The sequence below is a fragment of the Salvia hispanica genome, chromosome 4 (assembly GCF_023119035.1).
Source record: "Salvia hispanica cultivar TCC Black 2014 chromosome 4, UniMelb_Shisp_WGS_1.0, whole genome shotgun sequence".
NCBI lineage: Eukaryota > Viridiplantae > Streptophyta > Magnoliopsida > Lamiales > Lamiaceae > Salvia > Salvia hispanica.
This window is the reverse complement of record NC_062968.1, coordinates 5,404,835-5,424,951: the sequence shown is the minus strand read 5'-3', so window position 1 is coordinate 5,424,951 and position 20,117 is coordinate 5,404,835. Positions and strand designations below refer to the sequence as shown.

Sequence of the window (20,117 nt, the reverse complement as noted above, 5' to 3'; positions counted from 1 at the left end):
ATGAAATGATGCTCGTGACATCTCAAATACTTTTGCAGGAAAATGTATGTGTCACGAAAATAATTTCTACAAATGCATGTGATAGAGAAATAATGTTTGTGACATCTCAATTGCTTTTGCAGAAAAGTGCAAGTGACCAAATTTTTATATGCAAATACATATGATAAAGACCTGATGTTTGTGACTATCTCAATTACTTTTGCAGAAAAATGCATGTGATACAAAAACTAATACTATTTGCAAATGTATGTGATCAAGAAATGATGCTTGTGGCATCTCAATTACTTTTGCAGGAAAATGCATGTGCCACGAAAATCATATCTACAAATGCATGTGATAAAGAAATAATGTTTGTGACATCTCAATTGCTTTTGTAAGACTTTCTCCGTCCCCGATTAATTGTCACTCTTTTTCATTTCGGTTTGTCCCTCAATAATTGTCACACTTCAGTTTTACCATAAATGATAAATAGGTCTCACATTCCACTAACTCACTTCACTTATAAAATCAATATAAAAAAATGAGTCACACATTTCACTAACTTTTTCAACCAATTTTTCTTTACATTTTTAAAACCCATGTCAGATTAAAGAGTGACAATTAATCGGGGACGGAAGGAGTATTACACAAATTAATATTACATAAAGTACAAACAAAGATCACACCAACATAAGCAAATTAAGATCACACGAAACTAACATTACATAATTAAAAGCACACCAAACTAATATTACTTAAACTAATGTCACACCAAACTAATACTCCATTACATAACTTTTTGTCAGACCAAACTCATATCAAACTAAAATCATTCATTTTCCAAACACAATCTCCATTAGTCACTGTATCATCTCTTGATCTTCTGGGGACAAGTGCTCTTTGTCCAAGAACTTAATCAATATTTTTTGGTACATCTTCATAGAGGGCTTTTCCAGCTTTTCACGCTCTATCTGCAGTCGAGTCTTCACTGGTTCGTTTTTCATTATCTTTAGCTAGCCTTAGTGCATGAAATTCTGCATCAACTTGAGCATTAGTAGAATCAGATTGTGTTACCTTACTTTTGTCTTTTCTTTTGCCCTGTCTCTGCCTATAGACTGAGAACTAGTTGAATGTCCAGATATAGGAGTTTCTGAATTTGAAAGGATAGTACACTCATCAGATTTAGAAGTCTTTGTCCTCTTTGAGTTGCTATCATCCTGTTCATAAGCAACAATTTCATTGTCAGAAAATACCTGTGTTGTATCATGAATACTCCACTTCGCATGTTTGCTCATAACTTCATTAAACACTATCAAATCTTGAAATTTGTTGCCGCCGGCTGCTTGGTAGATGCTTTGAGATTCATTCTCAACATCTTGGTTGCTCATTCCACTCCTCCTTTGCGCGTTTCTTATCTACAAGCAGCCATCCGTTTGTTTGCATTTTTGTTAAGTCATTTCCATCGACACTTCATAGACTCCATATTTCTTTTGTTAATTTCATCTGGATTTTCTGCTTGACTTACGTGATATGAATTTTGCACACGTAACCATAGTGCTTCTCCCTTCTGATTTTTACCACACACACTATTTACACTTGCATAGACCTAAGCAGACATAAGTGATAAATCTTCTTTCACAACCCATCTTACATTTTTTGAGCTCTGTTTCTTTATCTTCACTTGTTGGGCATCTCAAAAAATGTAAGCTGGGTGATAATTTTCTGATGTGGGAATTTCAGTAGATCTAGGAATTTGGCAAAAATGAAGTAGTTCACGTCATGTTTTGGAAGAGTGGTTCACATGATTTTTTTGGAGAATAATTCACATGATTTTTTTGGAAGAATAAGAATAATAATAATTGAATAAAAAAAATTAATAATTAAAAATAATAAAGCATTTTAATGTTCAACCAATAAAAATGTGACATGTGGACTTAGACTTTATATGGGTCGACTGACCAACACCAAAGAAGGGAGAGAGGGGGGGGAGGGGGTCCGGGTTGAGGTACTTGATTTTAGAATTAATTTTCTTTGTTGCTATGTTGTCTTTTTATGGGGGACCTTGTTTACAAAGTCACCAATGGAAGTAGTCTAAAACTTGCAGTGAATTACTGAACAAATTTTATGAAACAAAGGGAGTACTATTTATTAGCTAATAACAGTTTTAAGTATTATTCTTTTAATCACCTAATTACATGTGTCCCTATACACCATTACAAAATGACATTTCCAAAAGAAAATACAGAATTTTACCCGAAATGACGAAAAATACTGGAAAAAGAAAATACGAGTTTTACTCGAAATTTAGAATATTTAAAAACCAAAATTGATACCTTGGATATTTTATGGCATTTATTGTGAGAGAGTTTACACCTTTTTGTGCCTATTATTTTAGTTGACAATAATTAATTCGTTAAATCAAGTCGGAGCACTTCCTCGTCCACCCGTCCCGCCCTCCGCCTCCGCCTATAGCCGATGAGCCTTTTCTACCCCAATACCACTGCACCTCATTCCTTCTCACGCCTCTCATCCTTACCACAAACACTCCTCCTTCAAAGCCGCTCTAAATTGTTTGTCGGATGCCGCTCAAATCCTATCAAACGGAAATTAAGCTGCAATTGCGTCGCAGCTAGCTATGAAAGTAGCAGCGGGCGTAACAATGGCGGTAGTGACATGCAGGAGGAATGCGGCGAGTCCGTGGAAGTGATAATGGTGGGCAGCCGGAAAGATGCGCTGCTGGAATTCTGCTCGGCCTCCCCTTTCCTGTCCCCTGTTTTGAGATTCTGGTATATGTGCTCTGCTAAACTTCTTATGTCGCTTGGGGATTGATACATGTCTTGGTTGTATTGTGAAATTGTGTAATGAATTGAAGCTTCAGAATTGGAGACCTAGGTTGAATTTGATTGCAATGGAGCGTGCAATGTGCAATATGGCTGAATTGAAGCTTAGAATTAGAAACCTAGGTTGAATTTGATTGCTTAAACTGTGTTCTTGATGATTGAAATGTGCATTGGGGAGGACTGTTGTCTAGAATGCTACTACTATCTTACTGAGCCGATGGGGATTACTTTCTGCCTATATTGCAAGATACGTATAGCTGAAATCAACTGGTGAAGGATAATGAGCTGTGAAAGAGTGGAGGCTTGAACTTGTATATCATGCTTTTCACGGGGTAAAATGTGGGAAATGTTATAGCGTGTGTTTCGTTAATCTGCTGGATAGACTCTGATAGCTGTGGTTAAAGTTATTTGCTGTTATGAGGTTTTCGGGATGATAGTAAGATACATGGCTTCAACCACTGAGATTTAGAATTGGTGGCAAAGTAATGAGCTTTGTCTATTTCTCTGAAATGGACCATGTTGTTCCCGTGTCTTGTCTATAGTATCTCTGTAAATGAATGCATTGTTCTATTTATCTGTAGTTCTACAGTTATTTTAATTTCCATTTTGGCTGGCTTTGATTTCTAGTTGCTTGATTAAGGATGGACTTTGTTTCTAGAAATTGTTGTACTCATAAACAATTTATGCATACTCACCCATTAGTTGATATAACTTCATGTGTAAAGCTTTATGGGTGAGAGTACCAGTGTATGTCGTGCATGATATGTTACAATACTCATGATTATTCTGAAAAAGTTTATATTGAGAGCGATTGATTGAATATAAAACCCGAGAACAATTAAATTATGTGAAAAGACGTTAATTGACTGTTGACTCCTTTGATGAGCTGTTCATTTATTTATTTTTTGTGTTTTTCACCCATAGGACTAGGAGTTGCCCAGATAGTCCATTTATTTGTTAAGTTGAACTGGTCGAATCAGTTTGATACTTTGATTATTATCTTCATTCGAAACAATTTGAACCTTTTCACTTGATATAGTATAAAATAACCTCGATAATGTGGGAATTATGTATTGTCCTAACTTTCTCCTCAAGGATTACTAGTTTACTAATTACTACTACTAAATGAATTAGTTAATTCTCAGCAGAATTCAATTGATTCTAGGAGTGCTAAATTACCGAGGTCTTGCAATATACAGAATTCTTCTTTACCTTACTTTGTTAACTGGCAGGAATGTTCTTGGTCAGGACTCGGAGCAGGTGCAACTGCAACAAAGGTTCACAGGCAAAGGTCAAACAATTAAACTCAGTTGTCCTTCTCTCTTATGCTGTTAAATGTTTTATTCTTCATCCTAGATCATAAGTTTACATCCAGAAACTATGAACTCAGAGTTCTAATAATTTGAGGTGCTTTTGATTTTGGTGGGTCGTCTACCGGTCAAAGCTTAGAGCATATACAGTTATATATGATATACATTATATAGATAAGTATGAATTCTACTGCCTTCAATGATGGATGCTGGCATAAATTTTGCATGGTATATATTAACACAAATTTATGCTAAACTAAATGGCAATTTTCTTTCTGCTGACCATAGTAAACCAATATCTTTTATTTTGTGATCTCTGCATTTTTTCTTTTGCGCCTTTTTCAGTCTCTTTGTGGCTTTGCAGATAGCACTCCAAGAACTGTGGAAGACTTCTTGGCTTGGCATTCATCTTCTAAAGCTGTGATACTTGTTTGTACTTACTTTCCCTCTAATAATTCTTCTTTCATGTCTAACCAATTTATTCTTTGTTGGTAATCGATTGCAAGTTGATAAATTTCTCTGAGAACCATTGATGGTGCTCTGCGTGCACATGTTGTAATAATTTGTAGATGGCATAGATATTAGGAAACTCTAGAAATCCTAAGACAACAATACTAACTATTCAGATGCTATAGATAATGAAACAACCCTATCCTTATAAAGCCCATGGACAATGGAGATACACGCCTGACTCGATAATGACTTATGAAATAAATAATTAATTATGTGAACAATCAATAATCCATGACAACCCACGGGTAAAAACATATAAGGTGATTTTATGAAGTCGAAGTCAACTGAGTAGATTCCTTATGAAGAAAAAAAGAGTCTAGAACTCAAATAATATCAGGAAAGATGTCATGTTATGGTTTAAGAGAATTCTTCTTTTCACATTGAAGTTTCATTGTTAATACATTTCCATATTTAACAATGATTTATTTTTGCTTAGGTTGCCAGTGCGGCTTATGGTTCAGATCATAGTACAGCACTTGAGGTTCTTAGCAATGTCAAGAGTGGAAATGGGTTTGTCGTTGGCATAATAATAAAGCCGTTTGGTTTTGAAGGGAAAAGGCGCCAAGATGAGGTGATCCATTTTCCTTTTTTGGTCTATGATACAACATTAAATAGATATCAATACATCTGTACAGTCTGATACCTGACAATTTGAAACTAAAATGGAAGTTAAGAATATTAAAAGTCCACCCATGCTGATCTTGGGAGTTCTGGTATATACCATGCCTTAATTTTGAAGCTTTGAAAATAACTGATGGTGATTTAACCATCTGTAGGTCAAGGATTTGTCTGACAAACTCCAAAAGCAGGCACATTTCTGTATTGGTGAGTAAATTGTTTTCTTGGCCACTGTGGTGTTCCTAGAACTAAATGCCTCTGAAGCCTTCCTTGTTAAAAATGTCTTGTTCCCAGCATATTATATCTGATCAAAATACCTTATTAACTGTTGTGTTCATGGGTTTGAGCCCAGGGACTCAATACAATTTATATGATTTCATCAATTTTCACAACAACTTCACCATTCTACAATAGTTCGAATTTTGTATTTTAAGGGGCTGTCAGATAACCAATCATCCCTATATATATACGTATATTTGTTGGTATGGAATGTGACTATGAACTATAAGATTGATGTTGATGTATGATGGCAGAGTACTCACACTCACTTGAGGTGTGGGCTGTTAGTTTTAGGTTTATGGTTGTTTGGTGGGTTTCAGCACCTTAAAAACTCAAAACCTTCCTCGTATAAGACATGTTTAGAGGTTGGAGTACTTGTAGTATGATTTACTGTTCCTCAGGGCCCACTATACCTTTTTAATTTGATGAATCAATATTTACTGTTTCTTGTAAAAATGATGGCTGCAGTTCTTGATACTGATATGCTTCTCGAAAATGATATGGTAACTCTGGATGAGGCTTTGAGAACCACTAATAATGCTGTTTTGATGGCAATAAACACCATTTCCATTTTATTATCGGTAAGCAAATTCTTTCTCCTTCATTCTGGTTTCAAGTTATTTAAGTTTTTCAGTTGCTAATACTTCTTTGTTATTTTATACTGTGTAGTTTTAAGGTAATCACCTTTGCATTGTCATTAACAGGAGAAACACACGAAGTTTCTGAATGCAAAAGATGATTCAATCAGAGAAATTCAACTTCCTGAGTTTCGAGAAGTAAACTTTCTTCACATGCTTATTTGGTTGGTCTTTTAGTTTTTAATATGCCAAATATGGAATATTCATTTGAGGTTACATGCTCCAATAATTTCCTGAAGAGAGTTCCTTATTTCAATTCATGAATACCTTAAGTAAATTGGATCCTTTTTTTCTAAATGTCAAATATTCGTAGATGCTTATCTCTTTCGCGTCATTTATCCTTTTAATCAAACTAACATCAAAGTTTATCATCTGCAGGTTTTCGCAAGTTACAAAGAAGCAAGAATTGGATTTGGGGCTGGTTACAACATCAAGACTTCACTTTTGCAAGCTATAAATGACTGCCCTTTCCTGGGAGTTGACATAAAGGTTTAACTTATTTATTCTTTAGTTTATATTGCATGAGCTGTTATTGTGCTGTCACGTGATGTTTTCCTCGGTATTCTTAATCACTTTTCATTCACTAGTTCTCCAACTACATTTCACTTAATTTTTTGAGGCTCTTTAGTCATTCTGAAACATGATAGTTTTTCTTCGATTAGGTTTTCGCTTGTTCAATGTCCACTCAGGCTTCCTTGCACTATTCTTATGACAGGATCTTGATGGTGTAGTTTTATGTATCATTGCAAGTTCAGGTGCTGTGGAATGCAGTGAGACAAATAATATTTTACATTCTGTTCGCTCAATTACAAAATGCAATGGAGAAATAATTGTATCGATTGTCCATGAGCCGTATCTGGAGGCTAACAAAATAGCAACTGCCATTATTGTGTTTGGGTAAGGTTCCTTGTAAACCAATTTTGCTAATTGTGACTATACACAGTATGACAGTAGGCTTGACTCTGCATTAATTCTCACTGTTTTACTATTTAAGGATGTAGGGTTATTTGTTATTACTTTTTTTTTTAATTATTTAAGGATGTAGTTTATGTTGGATAACTTGAATGTGGCGTGGAATTTTGTTTAACAGAAAGAAGGGACATCAAGTTTCTTCAATGCTTCACTATAACTTGTTTCAAGTTGCTTTCGCATATTCCGACATGCTTGATAAGAGACATGCTTTTAGGATTTTATTTGGAGGTTTTTTTTAATATTGTCAACATAACAACATTGAATTTAGTCTCTCTTCTTATTGCATACGCGATAAGTTGAAGGGATTTAATAAGTCATAACTCTAAGTTGTCTTGCCAACTTTATTTAATTGTGTTACCAGAGCTCTATCAAATAAGTGCTGATTTTTGTTAGCTGCAACCATCTATTTTCTCTTTGCTCAGGCAACTTTGTTGAGCTTCTAGTTCTGTGTTTTTGTTGTGTCCAATGTGTTAACAGATACACTAGAAAGCAGTTGGCTCCTGCTCCAAGAAGTGGCATATTATCTAGCCTGGGTCAGCATTTCCCTTCCATTTTCAATATCTTTAAGAAGCAACATCAGCAACTGAACAATCTTGAGAAAGTCATCTTGTCCGAGAGTCCACACGTCTCTAATGGGATAGATCTTCCCGGTCTTAAAGATACGTTGGAGCCAAATTCTTTAGATAGTACTTCTGATGACACTGTGTCTATCTCTGGGAAAACCCTAAGTCTATCGGATGATGAGGGCGAAGAATTCCGTTCTTCCAGGTTCTTCCATATACTTATCAATTTTAATGTAAGTGCACATGATTGTATATATTTGCATTTACATATTCTTCTTCTGTAGGAGTGACCATGGTTCTGGAGAAAAAGAGGTGGAACTATTGGATACCAGTTTGAGTTCCATGCCATATGAGTTAATTTCTGAAGGTAAAACTGCATTGTCTTCTGGTCACCCTTTTCTGAATATTCAGCTGATAACGAGTAGGATTGTCTTGTTTTTCTTATGTTGATAATGAGAATGCGTCATTGTTCTAGTAAATAAATCTCTGTTACAGGAAACTATGTGTTCAAGAGGGAACTGTTTACTAGAGGAAATATGGGACTGGGTCATTCAACTGAATCCAAATACGGAACCAATTTTACTGATGAAGCTGGACTGCTTGACAGTGTCAGCATCTATAGATTGCCTGTGGGTGTAAAAAATTTAGAGAAGTTGGAAGAGTCTCCTGTCTCCTCAACCACTAAACGGGGAGCAGCATGGAGAATTGATGATGATGAGAAAACTGTACCAATAGTGTCTTGGTCTGGATTGACTGATGGCGATTTCAACAACAATTTTTCTATATCCAGCAAAGGAAATAACATCGTTAATTCTAAAAAGCAGGGGGGGCTTTCTGTTCGTGCTGCATCCATGTTGGTAAATTCATTTTTTTCCCCTGTGCTAAGCATGCAACCATTAATGGATGGTTTCCCCTGTGCTTATTGCATCCAAACCTTAATGGAAGGGACACATTTCTAATTAGCGTATTTTCTCATGTGTTTTCAGCAATACCTTGTATTATCGACACTTTTGCTAGAAGATGTGCATGAAATGCTTATTCATTAATCTTATTCCATAGAAATTTCCCCAGTGCATGTCTATACCTTGTTTGACAAAGGACTACTGTTCTACCCCAAAATAAACAAGAGTCATATGAATGACTTCTTTCCTTTTGGATGTGTACCAAGTAAAGGAAAGAAGATTCATCAAATTGGTTTATTGATTAATTTACAAATAGTAATATTTGATTAGCTTATTTGAAGAATAGATTATATTCTTTTTTTTAATTATAAAAAAGCAGATAGGGATCAATACCTGACATTAGGATTCACCAGAATTGTTGGCAGATATAATACCTGACAGAATTCGTCTTAGTTTCTTTTGTGTTCTTTCTTCCAGTAACTGTCCACTCCTTATTCATTAATTTTCACAATTTTGGCTATTTCCTCAACGTGATATCATATCCTTGACTCTGCTAGAAAGCTACTAGACATTCTCCAGTTCCTTTCTAAACAGTCCACTCTGTGAACTCAACATATGTTTTATTTTAAACTGGCAGTAATTTGTATTTTTGTCTAACTAATTTTGTATTTGCAAGTATGATGGTTTATATACAAAGTTAAAAAGGTAACAAAAAGCATATCAGTATAGTTCGTGAATTGTTGTTCATAGCTATCTTATACTTGCAACCAGTTTTAGTTTTGCCTCTAGTTTTACGTATTGTTTCATTTGATAAATAACTTATCAAGTAAATCTTGCCGCACTCCGCTTTTTAACTTGGAGGAGAATAGCTTTCTTTTAGTTAAAATTGTACAGATCAGAATCTGGAGTAATATCTATATAGTAGAAGTGCACACTGGCTAATAGTGGTCTCATTCTCATAAACACATTTTTCTCTCAGTTCTGGAACCAATCTATCTTTATGTTGTGTTATCTCAAAGACAGACATAAAAATGGACCAAAATGCAATCTTACATGAGCGAAAGGATATCTGATCTCCTATCAGCAAATACAACTTTGAACCGAATGACAATTTTGGTTCCTAACTGCTTTCACCTTCCCCTTATATTTGTTTATATTTTCTTAGTCGTGATATCGAATGAATATTATGTATGAAAACTTATTTGCATCCACATACATATGAACCGATTTCTTGGATAGATTATGTATCTCAAAGTAAATATTTTGGCATTAAAAATTGCAATTGATTGTAAGTGTTTGTCGAGTGAAGGAATCGGAGAGAGACTCACAAAAGAAGTGGAGTCGTATGGTTGAGATGAGATATCGTGGAGGAAAATACAAAGGTCGCTCACAAGGAGGACTTCCTGAAGGAAAGGTAATTGTGCTCATCAGAGAAGCTTGCAGAACCCAATCATTTGGTTCATGTAAAAAAATGATGGCATGACTGTTGTGTCTCTTAGGGATGCCTATTTCTTGGTGACGGAAGCATCTATGATGGAATGTGGCGCTATGGAAAGAGATCAGGTCTCGGAACATTCTATTTCAACAATGGAGATGTTTACCAGGGATCATGGAGGGATGATGTCATGCATGGCAAGGTACTTTTTCTTCCAGTTCTTTGTTTCCACCCACACTATGGTTTTTTGGGGGGTTTGCTTCTGTTTTCTCCTTTTTCTGAATAGTTTGTATGGCACACTCAAAAAATGTTACTGTTCTCCTCAAAGTAAGTGTTATAGTTTGGATTAGTAAAATCAATCTCCCTTAACATAGAAGCATACAACAGTTTGAAGAATGAATTCTTTGGGCTCTGAATTTCCTGGAGCACTTTTGGATTACATCTCTTACCATATGTATTAAATATCAGACTGTATTAGGTGACATCATGAATGTATAAATAATACTCCCTCCGTCCCACAAGAATATGCACTTTTGGTTGGACACAGGTTTTAATGCACAATTGGTAAAGTAAGAGAGAAGTAGAAAGAAAAAGTAATTAAAGTACTCCCACCTCATTAGAGAGAAAAGAAGTTCCGAAATAGAAAGTGCATATTCTTATGGGACGGACTAAAAAGGAAAGAGTGCATATTCTTGTGGGACAGGTGGAGGGAGTATGAACTGATGAAGTGAAACACGAAATGTAACATGAAATGAAGATATAACAGTGAAACCAAACTGAGTTTTGTGACACTTTTGATGCCACGGAAAAAAAGTTTTTGCTTCTAGAACTATTATTTCATCTTATTTCACTTGTAAAGTATTTTAGTTGAACTAAACTCAGAGTTCCAAGAAATAGTTCCTAATATTGCTCTCTTCATTTGTATCCTCTTACATAGGGATGGATTTACTTCCATACTGGGGACAGGTGGTTTGCTAACTTCTGGAAGGGAAAAGCAGATGGAGAAGGCCGTTTTTACTCAAAATTGGGTGATGTTTTTTTTGGCCACTTCAAAGAGGGATGGCGACATGGCCACTTTCTTCGTATCAATGTCGATGGGACAAGGTTCAAGTTTTTAATGTTTCTTTTGTATATATATTTTTTCACCTCTTCTTTGTGATTTTGTCATAAGTGGATTATTTCATCGTATATTCTAGATATCTCTTGGTTTTAATTCAAGTCTTAGAACTTGAAGGCCCAAACATGTGTACTTGTGTTTAGATTTTCTTGCTCATTTACGGTTGCCGATATTTGGTTTTAGTTGCAGCTTGTTCCTCTAGCTTAGAACCATGCAAGCCCATAATAATTTTCCTGAATTGAGATTTCATAATTTCTAGATACATTGTTCAAGAGAAGTTCTGTGAGTGCCTTGAAAAACCATACTCCCTCCGTCCACAAAAAATAGGGCAATTGGTGTATGGCACGGGTTTTAATGTAGAATTGGTAAAGTAAGAGAAAAGGGAAAAAAGTAAGAGAGAAGGAGAAAAAGTAAGTGAGAAGTAGTGTTTGTGGAATGATGTGTAGTGTTATTATTTGTTGAAAACTTTCCACAAATGAATGTGCTCTATTTTTTGTGGACGGCCAGAAATGGTAAATGTGCCCTATTTTTTGTGGACGGAGGGAGTAACATTTAATTGGGGAGCCCTTTTACATTAAATGTTTTGCTTCAAGAACTATCTTGAAAATGCTTTAATCTTAATCTTATATTTTCTAGTTTCTATTCTTACGGAACAACTTGGATATCCAACTTTTCTGTGAGGATTATAACAATCACACCAACTGTATGATTTAAGGAAAGAGATCAATGACTTTTGAATGGTAAAGCTAGGCAGCCTCTTTCTAATATCAATAAGAGCCATTTTGTTTTCTTGGTAACATTTCGTTTTAATTCTGGTCCGGCTCAGCGACCAGTGTATTGCCTAGCATTCTATTTTCCATATTAGGTCAATGTTTTTATATAGATAAAGTAATCTACATGCATCAAGTAAAATTGCCATTAATTCCTGCTTTTATCTTTATGATAAATCTTTCTGATTTACAATATTCACAATCAACAGGGCTGAAGAGTTGTGGGAGGAAGGTGTGCTCGTCAGCGAAAAGCAACTGGATCCAAATGAAGATGGTTGAACAGTGGCTTTCATCTGAGCGGTAGACATAAGTCGCACACCAGCCTTTTGCAAGGATCCACTTCCAAGCCTTTGATTTATACAGAAACACATTTAGCCTGCCCCAATATAAGAGCTATTGGAATATGTTTGGATGCAGAGCCCATGTTTCTATGTCCTAAGGTAACTGAGTTGATCTATTATCTGATCATCTCAATTTATACGTCGTCTCGGATAGTATTTTGTAAATGTGTGCATATGTCACCGGGAGTTCTGCTGTAGAAGATTTGTTGTGGATACGCTTCTGGAAAGGAGTCTTGTCATTATTGATATTCCCTCTTGTTATTTGGCGAAGGGAGAATAGTAGTGCTATTAGACGGAATGAAGTGAGTAGGTGCATGTATATATACTATTATTTCCTGCTGGTTCAAGAGATTCATGAGTGAATGGGATGAAAATTTCATTAATATATGTTTTCATCAGTATATAATAATGGTAACACGCATATAAGCGACATTTACCATTGAGGATTATATAGATAAACTAACTAAACAATTCCATAATTTAAGATAATTTTCTTGTTTTGAATTGTAGAAATTTTATTATGAAAATAAAGTTTATATCTTATGATTATGCATTATGTTTAATTCATGAAATTGAATCTCACAACTTAATTATTATCACTCCTTTCCAACTAAAATAATTCCACAACTTAGTCCTAGATGATTAATCATTTGATAATGAGTTGCACCTATGTATATAATGAAATCCCGAATAATAAGCTCACATTAAGTGTATGCTCAAAATGGACTAGCAATATGCTGAACTTCTCCAACAATTAGGGCCCTAATTTGATTTCCAAGGCTATGCAGAGAACAGAAAATTTCGACCAATTCATCCTCAACAACTTTAAAAGATGTCTATTTATAATATTTTTGGTTTCTAAGCGTTTAAATTATGTTTGTGATGTGTTTAATAGCTGAAGTCACAAGAAATAGTGTACACCGAAAAAAATTAAAGCCGATTTGAATCTGCTGCATGCGCTGGGGGTGAAGTTAGTGCAACAATAAGGAAGATAATATCTCTGCCATAGTCTTATCAGGCATCTCTCCTTCATCTTCTACCACTCCAGATTCAAGGACAGCTGCATCCAGTGTTAGTTTCCTCTTTGCAATCTCATAAACGTTCTCATCCACCGTGCCCTTCGTCACAAGCCTTCATAATTCAAACAAATGAGTATATGTAAATGTCTCAGAAGAAATCAATTTAAGAGGGAAGAAGGCAGGATTCTGCTTTCAGACTCTATAACAAAGAAAAAACACCTGCGTCCTATTTAATGCAGCACCAGTAACATCATAACTTCTTGGCAGCCGTTTAAATGCTAAGTCATAGAAATTAAAAATCTCCTAGAGTTAATATACCAATTTCTGTGAACTTGGATCAATTTTCATGTTACCACAAAATACAAATATGTATCGATCAAATTATATTTCAGGAAAACGAGTTAACATGGTCCTCGTAAATGCATCACTTAACAGTCCTCTTTCTTAGTTTATTAGGGTCTACTGGTCTAGTGAACTACTATCATCTAGTCTAATGCATGATTCAGTCAATGATGCCATAAATTCTACTTAAAGCATCAAAGTTCCCATCTGGATGATAAAAGAAAACGAAAAAATAAAGAGAAAAGAACCTTTACCTGTATATTGTAACAGGCTTTGTTTGGCCAATGCGATGACATCGATCTTCTGCTTGACGATCAATCTGGGGATTAAAATCCATGTCATGGATTATAACTGTATCAGCTCCGATCAAGTTCAATCCCTGTCCTCCGGCCCTTGTGGACAACAAACACGCAAATATTGAAGTGTCCTTGTTGAAGGTATCCACAATTGTCTGTCTCTCTTTCACCTGTGTACTGACAACAATATCAAACATAAATATGGAAGCCCAAGGATAACAATATTGTACAACTAGTTACGTATTTATCTATTTCGACACATACTTTACTAGAAACATAGCCTTGATTGTATGGATTGTAACTTAAACTGCATTACATGGGAATTCAAATTGTACAATAGATATACAAATATCGAGAGATGAGAGGGAGATAAGGTTATAATCAAATATTTTTTAACAGTTACAACCATCTGGCGTAACCTATACTATAGAACCAAGGTCATCCTCAGTCATGATTGTAGCTTAATGAAAGTCATAATCATAAGTCAAATGCCAGCCAGAATAACCCTACGACTCAAATTTTGACATATCACCTTCCAATTTACCCAGATTTTGGATGGCTTACTTTAGGAATTTACTGGAGATAACAATTTTCATAGTGTTTATAGCCAGCCAAATTGTTGAAGTCTTTATGAAGTAGGAGTACAACTTTTCATACTCCTCACAGATCCTCATTTGCACCAAAAAAATACGCTTGAGTAGTTTAGTTTTGCAGATTTGTCAAGCAAAGAAAACTAAATTCAACTACAAGCAACTGACACTCTCTTAGTCATTGTATACTCAGTTAAGAGAATCTTTAGTTGAGTTAGAATCTTCTGACAGTTTTATAATCCACCCCATTCTCATAATATCATGGCATAGTTTTCACGTTGTCGCCAGATGGTCTAGCAGATGAGTACTTAACTTCTTAAAAGTGATTGGAAATTCAGAACTGATGTTACAGAAAGCTAATTTCCAAACAGCTAAGATTTACACAACCTCGGCCCAAAACCGGGTTGATGTTACTTCTGCAAATGGTTTTGACAAGGAATTTATTCCAATTTCTAAACATTTACCGGCAAACACTAGAGAAAATGTAACTACATTTTACTTTAACCCTAGAAGTTTCTTGGGATGGGGTTTTTAGCCAGCATTTACATTTGAAATATAGTGATTGAAAAATCGAAAATGTCAACTCAAGGCACTAGTCTCTGAAAGGTTTCAAGCTGGGACATTGGGACTGTTTTCACACCTCTAGAACTTGCCAGTGTCAATAATGTGAGTGTATTATTAAATTCCTCTACCGGTCTTATACGTGTTAACATGCATTTGTCACACCACTCACATCCAGAGTCTGCAAAGAACAGAAAGCTAAACTTACCTTCCATCAAGGCGCCTGTAGGTCACACCAATCACATCCAAAGTCCACTCCAATATATCAAGCATCGACGTCCATTGGCTAAAAATAAGGACGCGACTCCCAGCACGATTTAATTTAGGGAGAAGTTCACCCAATGCCTATGCCACAAGCAGATCCAGTTATGGTCATTATAGCAAATAAAAGAACAGAATGTCTCCTACTCCATTCAGCTTATCAATATCAATACATAAAATCAGAGGACAGAACATACTCGACATTTTGCAGAAACCATAGCATGATCATCAGAGAGAGTTCCTTTCAAGTCAGTATCTCCATAGAAAAGTAGGAGCTGCATTAAGGCAGTTAAGCTGAATTTGAGTAAGACGAGTCATACGGTATCTCTTACTAATTAAATAATTGATTCGTGATAACAATAAAACAATTGAAGACAACAGAGAACAGTAAGATGTAGGATTGGGTCTTCTCTTCTGAAGGAGAATTCATGCCAGTCAAATAAACGATCTGGCCTAGTTCGTAAAGAAAACAAGGGAACTGATATAAATCATTTAGCAATGAAAGTTGTCATTGCTAGATGATGAAGACCAGGCTCAAGGAACAAAAGGTCAGACCTACAACTGGCCAACGTCCAAGGAATTCATAAACTCTCCCTTTTAGAACGCTTACAATTTTTTAGCAATATGCATAAAGCAAAACTAGTACTTATAAAGCCATATAGGTGCTAATATTTCAAGTAATGTTCAAATTATAAACTCAAATTACCCGATGAATAGAGAAGTCATTGTAGCTCTTAAGCTCCTCAACCACGCGTTCTAAGGTACATTCGAAGCCAAACACGCCTTTTGGATGCATCATTTTAGCAATACGAAGAACATCATCATCTGTGTAGGCGCGCCTCACTAATAATGGATGATTTGCTATCTGGAATTAAACATTTTAAGAAACTGATACACTAGCCAATTCTTCAGGATATTAAATAAAGAGCATACAACTGAAGTACCTTTCGGAATTCCAGAAAGTAATTGGAAATTTGTCGCCGAGGGAGTATTTTGGCCACATTACTTATGTTAGTTTCAGATGACTTCAGAAAACGAGCTTGAGACATCGCACGGTAATTCTCAATTGCTTCTTTATAAGCATCTTCTTGTTCTTTTCCCATGCAAACGTATTCAATCTACAATATATAGATCAATCCGATTCAGATTTCACAGACGAATGGATAAAGTTATTAGCGAAGTCTAATGTAGTGATAGCAATAAGAATTCATAGAAACAATGAAACCACATAAGGAGAAGAGATGCCGCCGGTACCTTCTGCGTCTTCGGAACTAGCTGTTGCATTACATCTGATTTTAATCGTCTTAAGATAAATGGTCCAAGAATGGACTTCATTCTACATATTAGATCTCTGTCTTCTGCATTCAACAACTTTTTCAAGTCAACATCCCCAGTTTCAAAAAGTCCTGGCATTATAAACTCCAACAACGACCACAGCTCCTGCAAATGAAAAATCATCAGCTGAAGAAAGGCACTCCAAAGCCAACGATATTCACTATAGTGCAAGTTAAGAGTAAATACCTAGTATGGGACTATCAATTAATTACCAATCATTCTAAGGGCATGTTCACCTTCCTAATGGCAAGAAACGGCCCTAAATCTGGATAAAACATAGTGTTTTCCTATCATTGAACAAATTATGCGCAGCACGAGGAATGAGTGTCGGCCCGCACTATTCACTCGAAATGAGCGTAATTCATTTCTTGCAAAAATTGCTGGTTTTCATTTCTTTACAGGGGAATGGACCAAGAAATAAAAGCAAAATTTCTATTATACCCCTTCTTTTTCAGAAACAGAGTTAATTTGGGTAAGTGTAGGGCATTTTTGACCATTTAAGATAAAATCATCACACATGTGGGTTTACAGTACAGTTTGCTGAGGTGGGAAAAAATCATTTCAGGAAGGGCAAACAAAAATCAAAGTTTTAATTTCTACAATGAACAGTATCGAATTCTATTCAGATTTCATTTCTTGAGTTTAGGATCCCGACAAAGCGAACATGCCCTAAGAAATTAAACTGTAGCAGGTTTCACAGGCATGATATACAATCACTCAATCAGTTACCTCCAGATCAGAAATATCACAATTACAAACTTCGTTCATACAAAAACTCCAGACTTTTTTCAATTCCTTGTGGTGAGGAGGGTATCTGAAGACAGGCCGACAGGGTACAGGAGTGAAGGGAAACTCAATTCAGAACCCTAACATCACAATACATACGAGGTAGTTGTAGAAAAGTTTCCAAGTTGGAACTCAAACAGTTTCTTCCAGTTGTATTGGTATGAATCATCTTTATTAATTCAAGAATTGACTTTCAAAATTCTCCTGTGCATATTTTTGCCAGAAAACAAATATATCTGCATGAATAAAGTTGCTAAAACTGTGAACTGTGCTAACAAGCTTATCAAAGCTTATTAGATAGGCAGGACCATATACTTCAGAACGTTCTGATAATGTGAATCAAGAAGGAAATATATTCTAAAATGTTACTTCATGCTGTCAGCACATTTATCTGAAACAATTGAAAACAGAAAGTTCTCAGATTGGCAAGTCACTACTATTGAATATGTTGGCCTAAATTCCAACATCTTCAGAAGACTTCATGATAATATCAATACATGGTTCACTAAGAATATAATAACTTAGCATCTAGAATGGGTTCAAGGAACATACATGCAAATCATTCTGCAGTGGTGTGCCTGTAAGCATCAGTCGCTGCCTTGAATTTTTTGCAACTGACATCAAATTTTTCCACCTGAAACTATTCTTATCCTTTAATGCATGAGCTTCATCCATTAGAACACAACTCCACTTCCAATGTCTCAGAATTTTGCGGTCTTCTTTCTGCTGCAAACTGAAAAATGACATTCAGATTTGCAAAGGGAACAGAAACTCAACTGGCAGTCAATTTTACAAAGAAATAGTAATAAATAAAGCTCTAGAATACAAACCTGTGGCGTTCAAAAAGCGAATAGCACACAAGAAAAACATCAAATGGCGGTGGCCGTCCAGCCTTTCCCAGAGAATTTAATTCTCTTGAATAAGCTGACCGTGCAGCACCATGATACTGAAGCACAGTAAATGATGGACACCACTTCTTAAGCTCCCTTTCCCAATTTTCCAAAAGAGAAGCAGGACATACAATTAAATGGGGCCCAGGATCATCTTCCAGATACTTCAACAGAGTCAGATACGTTATGGCCTGAAATAAAATATTTCCACTGAGATTACAGCGATTTGAGAATTTCGATAATGATTACAAATTATAGGCAAGAAAGAAATGTAACAAATTACCTGAACAGTCTTTCCAAGACCCATCTCATCTGCCAAGATAGCTGCATGCCAGAATATTGTTAGAACAGATGACAAGTCTGTTGGTACCAAAAGCAAAACTGAGCACTTTTAACTTTTCACTTTTACTCCCTAGTTAACATAAGCATCATCATAAGTCCAGAGAAGTAGTGTGCATCAGAAGCATGTAGGGAACAATGCTGAATTATAAATTTCGTTAAAGTGTACAACTTGAGACAAAAGAGCAATCACATATTAAGCCATAGCTATTTAGACAATAAACAAATACAATCTTCTTCCCCCAACAATACCAACTCACAGAAAACTGCTAAGAAGAAGATGTGGACAACTTTTGTCTGTGGCATGAATGTTTTTCATGAACTAGAGCATTATTAAACACTCATTTGTTCAGTATTAGTATAATTTACTTTGAAACAGAATTATACCTCCACCAATTTTCTTCCTATACAAAAGCATAAGAAAATTGACTCCAATTAGCTGGTACGGCTTTAGTATAGGCTGAAAATCTTCCCCAGCTCCGCATGCGTCATTCACATCATCCTGCATTCAAAAATTCGAAATAGCTCACACTCAATCTGCATCCGCTAGAAATGCAGCAAAATTGAATTGAACCTCCATACATAAAATCGCAAAAATAGAGACTCGTAATCATCAGCAGTACCTGAGTGACAATCCTAGCAGCAGCAGCAGACCCCAATTCCACCTCCGAGTACTGATCACATGCAACCGCGCTTGTTCCGTACAACTCCTGCTTCAATTCAGCCGAAATCTCCCCACATTTCCGTAAAGCCTTCTTCACAACATCATCTTCCTCCTCCTTCTCCTCTATCCACACCTCCGGGTCGCTATAGTCACCGTCCTCGTCGTCCGCGGCGGCGCCATCATCCTCTTCCTCGTCGTCGTCGTCGATCACGAACCTGCTCCCCCGAGTGCTCGTGGAAGCTCTCCTAGTGACCTCGACCTCGAGCTCAGCGTCGTCGTCCTCCAAATCCTCAAACTCGTCGCCGTTGCCGGGGCCGGCGCCATCGGAGGAAGAGGTGTCGAGGACGAGGATTTCATGGGAATTGGAAGTGGTTTTGGAGAAAGCGAAGGACTCGATGGGGGGAGGAGGGTTTGGAGAAGGGGGATTAGGCTTGAGGACGCGCGAGGGTTTGAAGGAATCGGAGTGGGGAGTCCATTCGTCGTCGGAGAGTTCGAGCAATTCTCTCTCTCTCTTCATTTTGGTTTCTTCTCTGCTTTGTGGTGATTCCGAAAAGAGAGAGAGAGAGAAGAGAGAAAACTGGGAAGTGGGAAAAGTGCCGCCGGAATTTATGTTTCTCTTTTGCCACATCAAGTTTGCCTATATTCTGTTTTTGGTACCTAGCATTTTAATATTTTATTTTCAAATCTATATTCTCTTCTTATACTATTATGTCTTATTTTTACATATATTAATAAATGTCTCGTTTTATTTTAATTA

General features: G+C 36.2%; 2 protein-coding genes across 3 annotated transcripts; one reads left to right on the top strand and one right to left on the bottom strand.

The window, feature by feature from the left end:
- The first annotated feature begins 2,365 nt into the window (after positions 1-2,365).
- On the top strand, positions 2,366-12,660 carry LOC125223256 (protein ACCUMULATION AND REPLICATION OF CHLOROPLASTS 3, chloroplastic). The gene is made up of 16 exons (XM_048126325.1): positions 2,366-2,765; positions 4,052-4,110; positions 4,494-4,558; positions 5,079-5,213; positions 5,419-5,467; positions 6,008-6,120; positions 6,244-6,315; positions 6,556-6,666; positions 6,893-7,074; positions 7,627-7,917; positions 7,997-8,079; positions 8,208-8,569; positions 9,924-10,028; positions 10,114-10,251; positions 10,987-11,153; positions 12,146-12,660. The coding sequence occupies exons 1-16, from the start codon at positions 2,455-2,457 to the stop codon at positions 12,213-12,215; spliced, it is 2,313 nt and encodes a 770-aa protein (XP_047982282.1). The 5' UTR covers positions 2,366-2,454; the 3' UTR covers positions 12,216-12,660.
- Positions 12,661-13,086: 426 nt separating this feature from the next.
- On the bottom strand, positions 13,087-19,973 carry LOC125223100 (protein CHROMATIN REMODELING 19). 2 transcript variants are annotated; one of them, XM_048126078.1, is made up of 12 exons: positions 19,320-19,969; positions 19,084-19,198; positions 18,641-18,681; positions 18,298-18,548; positions 18,020-18,200; positions 16,601-16,786; positions 16,291-16,464; positions 16,053-16,211; positions 15,544-15,621; positions 15,294-15,430; positions 13,893-14,111; positions 13,087-13,408 (listed from the first exon to the last, which is right to left on the bottom strand). In XM_048126078.1, exons 1-12 carry the CDS (start codon positions 19,875-19,877, stop codon positions 13,249-13,251), a joined length of 2,259 nt encoding a protein of 752 aa, XP_047982035.1. In that variant the 5' UTR covers positions 19,878-19,969; the 3' UTR covers positions 13,087-13,248. The 2 variants fall into 2 exon arrangements, with proteins under 2 accessions (XP_047982035.1, XP_047982036.1); XM_048126079.1 differs by lacking the exon at positions 13,087-13,408 and having other exon boundaries at positions 13,971-14,104; positions 19,320-19,973.
- Between the last annotated feature and the right edge of the window lie 144 nt (positions 19,974-20,117).

Excerpts from the sequence above, each read along its gene's own strand:
- LOC125223256 (XM_048126325.1), top strand. The coding sequence starts at position 2,455 with ATGAGCCTTTTCTACCCCAATACCACTGCACCTCATTCCTTCTCACGC. Across the intron at positions 5,468-6,007 it reads GCAGGCACATTTCTGTATTG|TTCTTGATACTGATATGCTT; the intron begins GTGAGTAAATTG and ends TGATGGCTGCAG. Across the intron at positions 6,667-6,892 it reads TCCTGGGAGTTGACATAAAG|GATCTTGATGGTGTAGTTTT; the intron begins GTTTAACTTATT and ends TTCTTATGACAG.
- LOC125223100 (XM_048126078.1), bottom strand. The coding sequence starts at position 19,877 with ATGAAGAGAGAGAGAGAATTGCTCGAACTCTCCGACGACGAATGGACT. Across the intron at positions 15,431-15,543 it reads TGGTTTCTGCAAAATGTCGA|GCATTGGGTGAACTTCTCCC; the intron begins GTATGTTCTGTC and ends CTTGTGGCATAG. Across the intron at positions 13,409-13,892 it reads AAGCCTGTTACAATATACAG|GCTTGTGACGAAGGGCACGG; the intron begins GTAAAGGTTCTT and ends TGAATTATGAAG.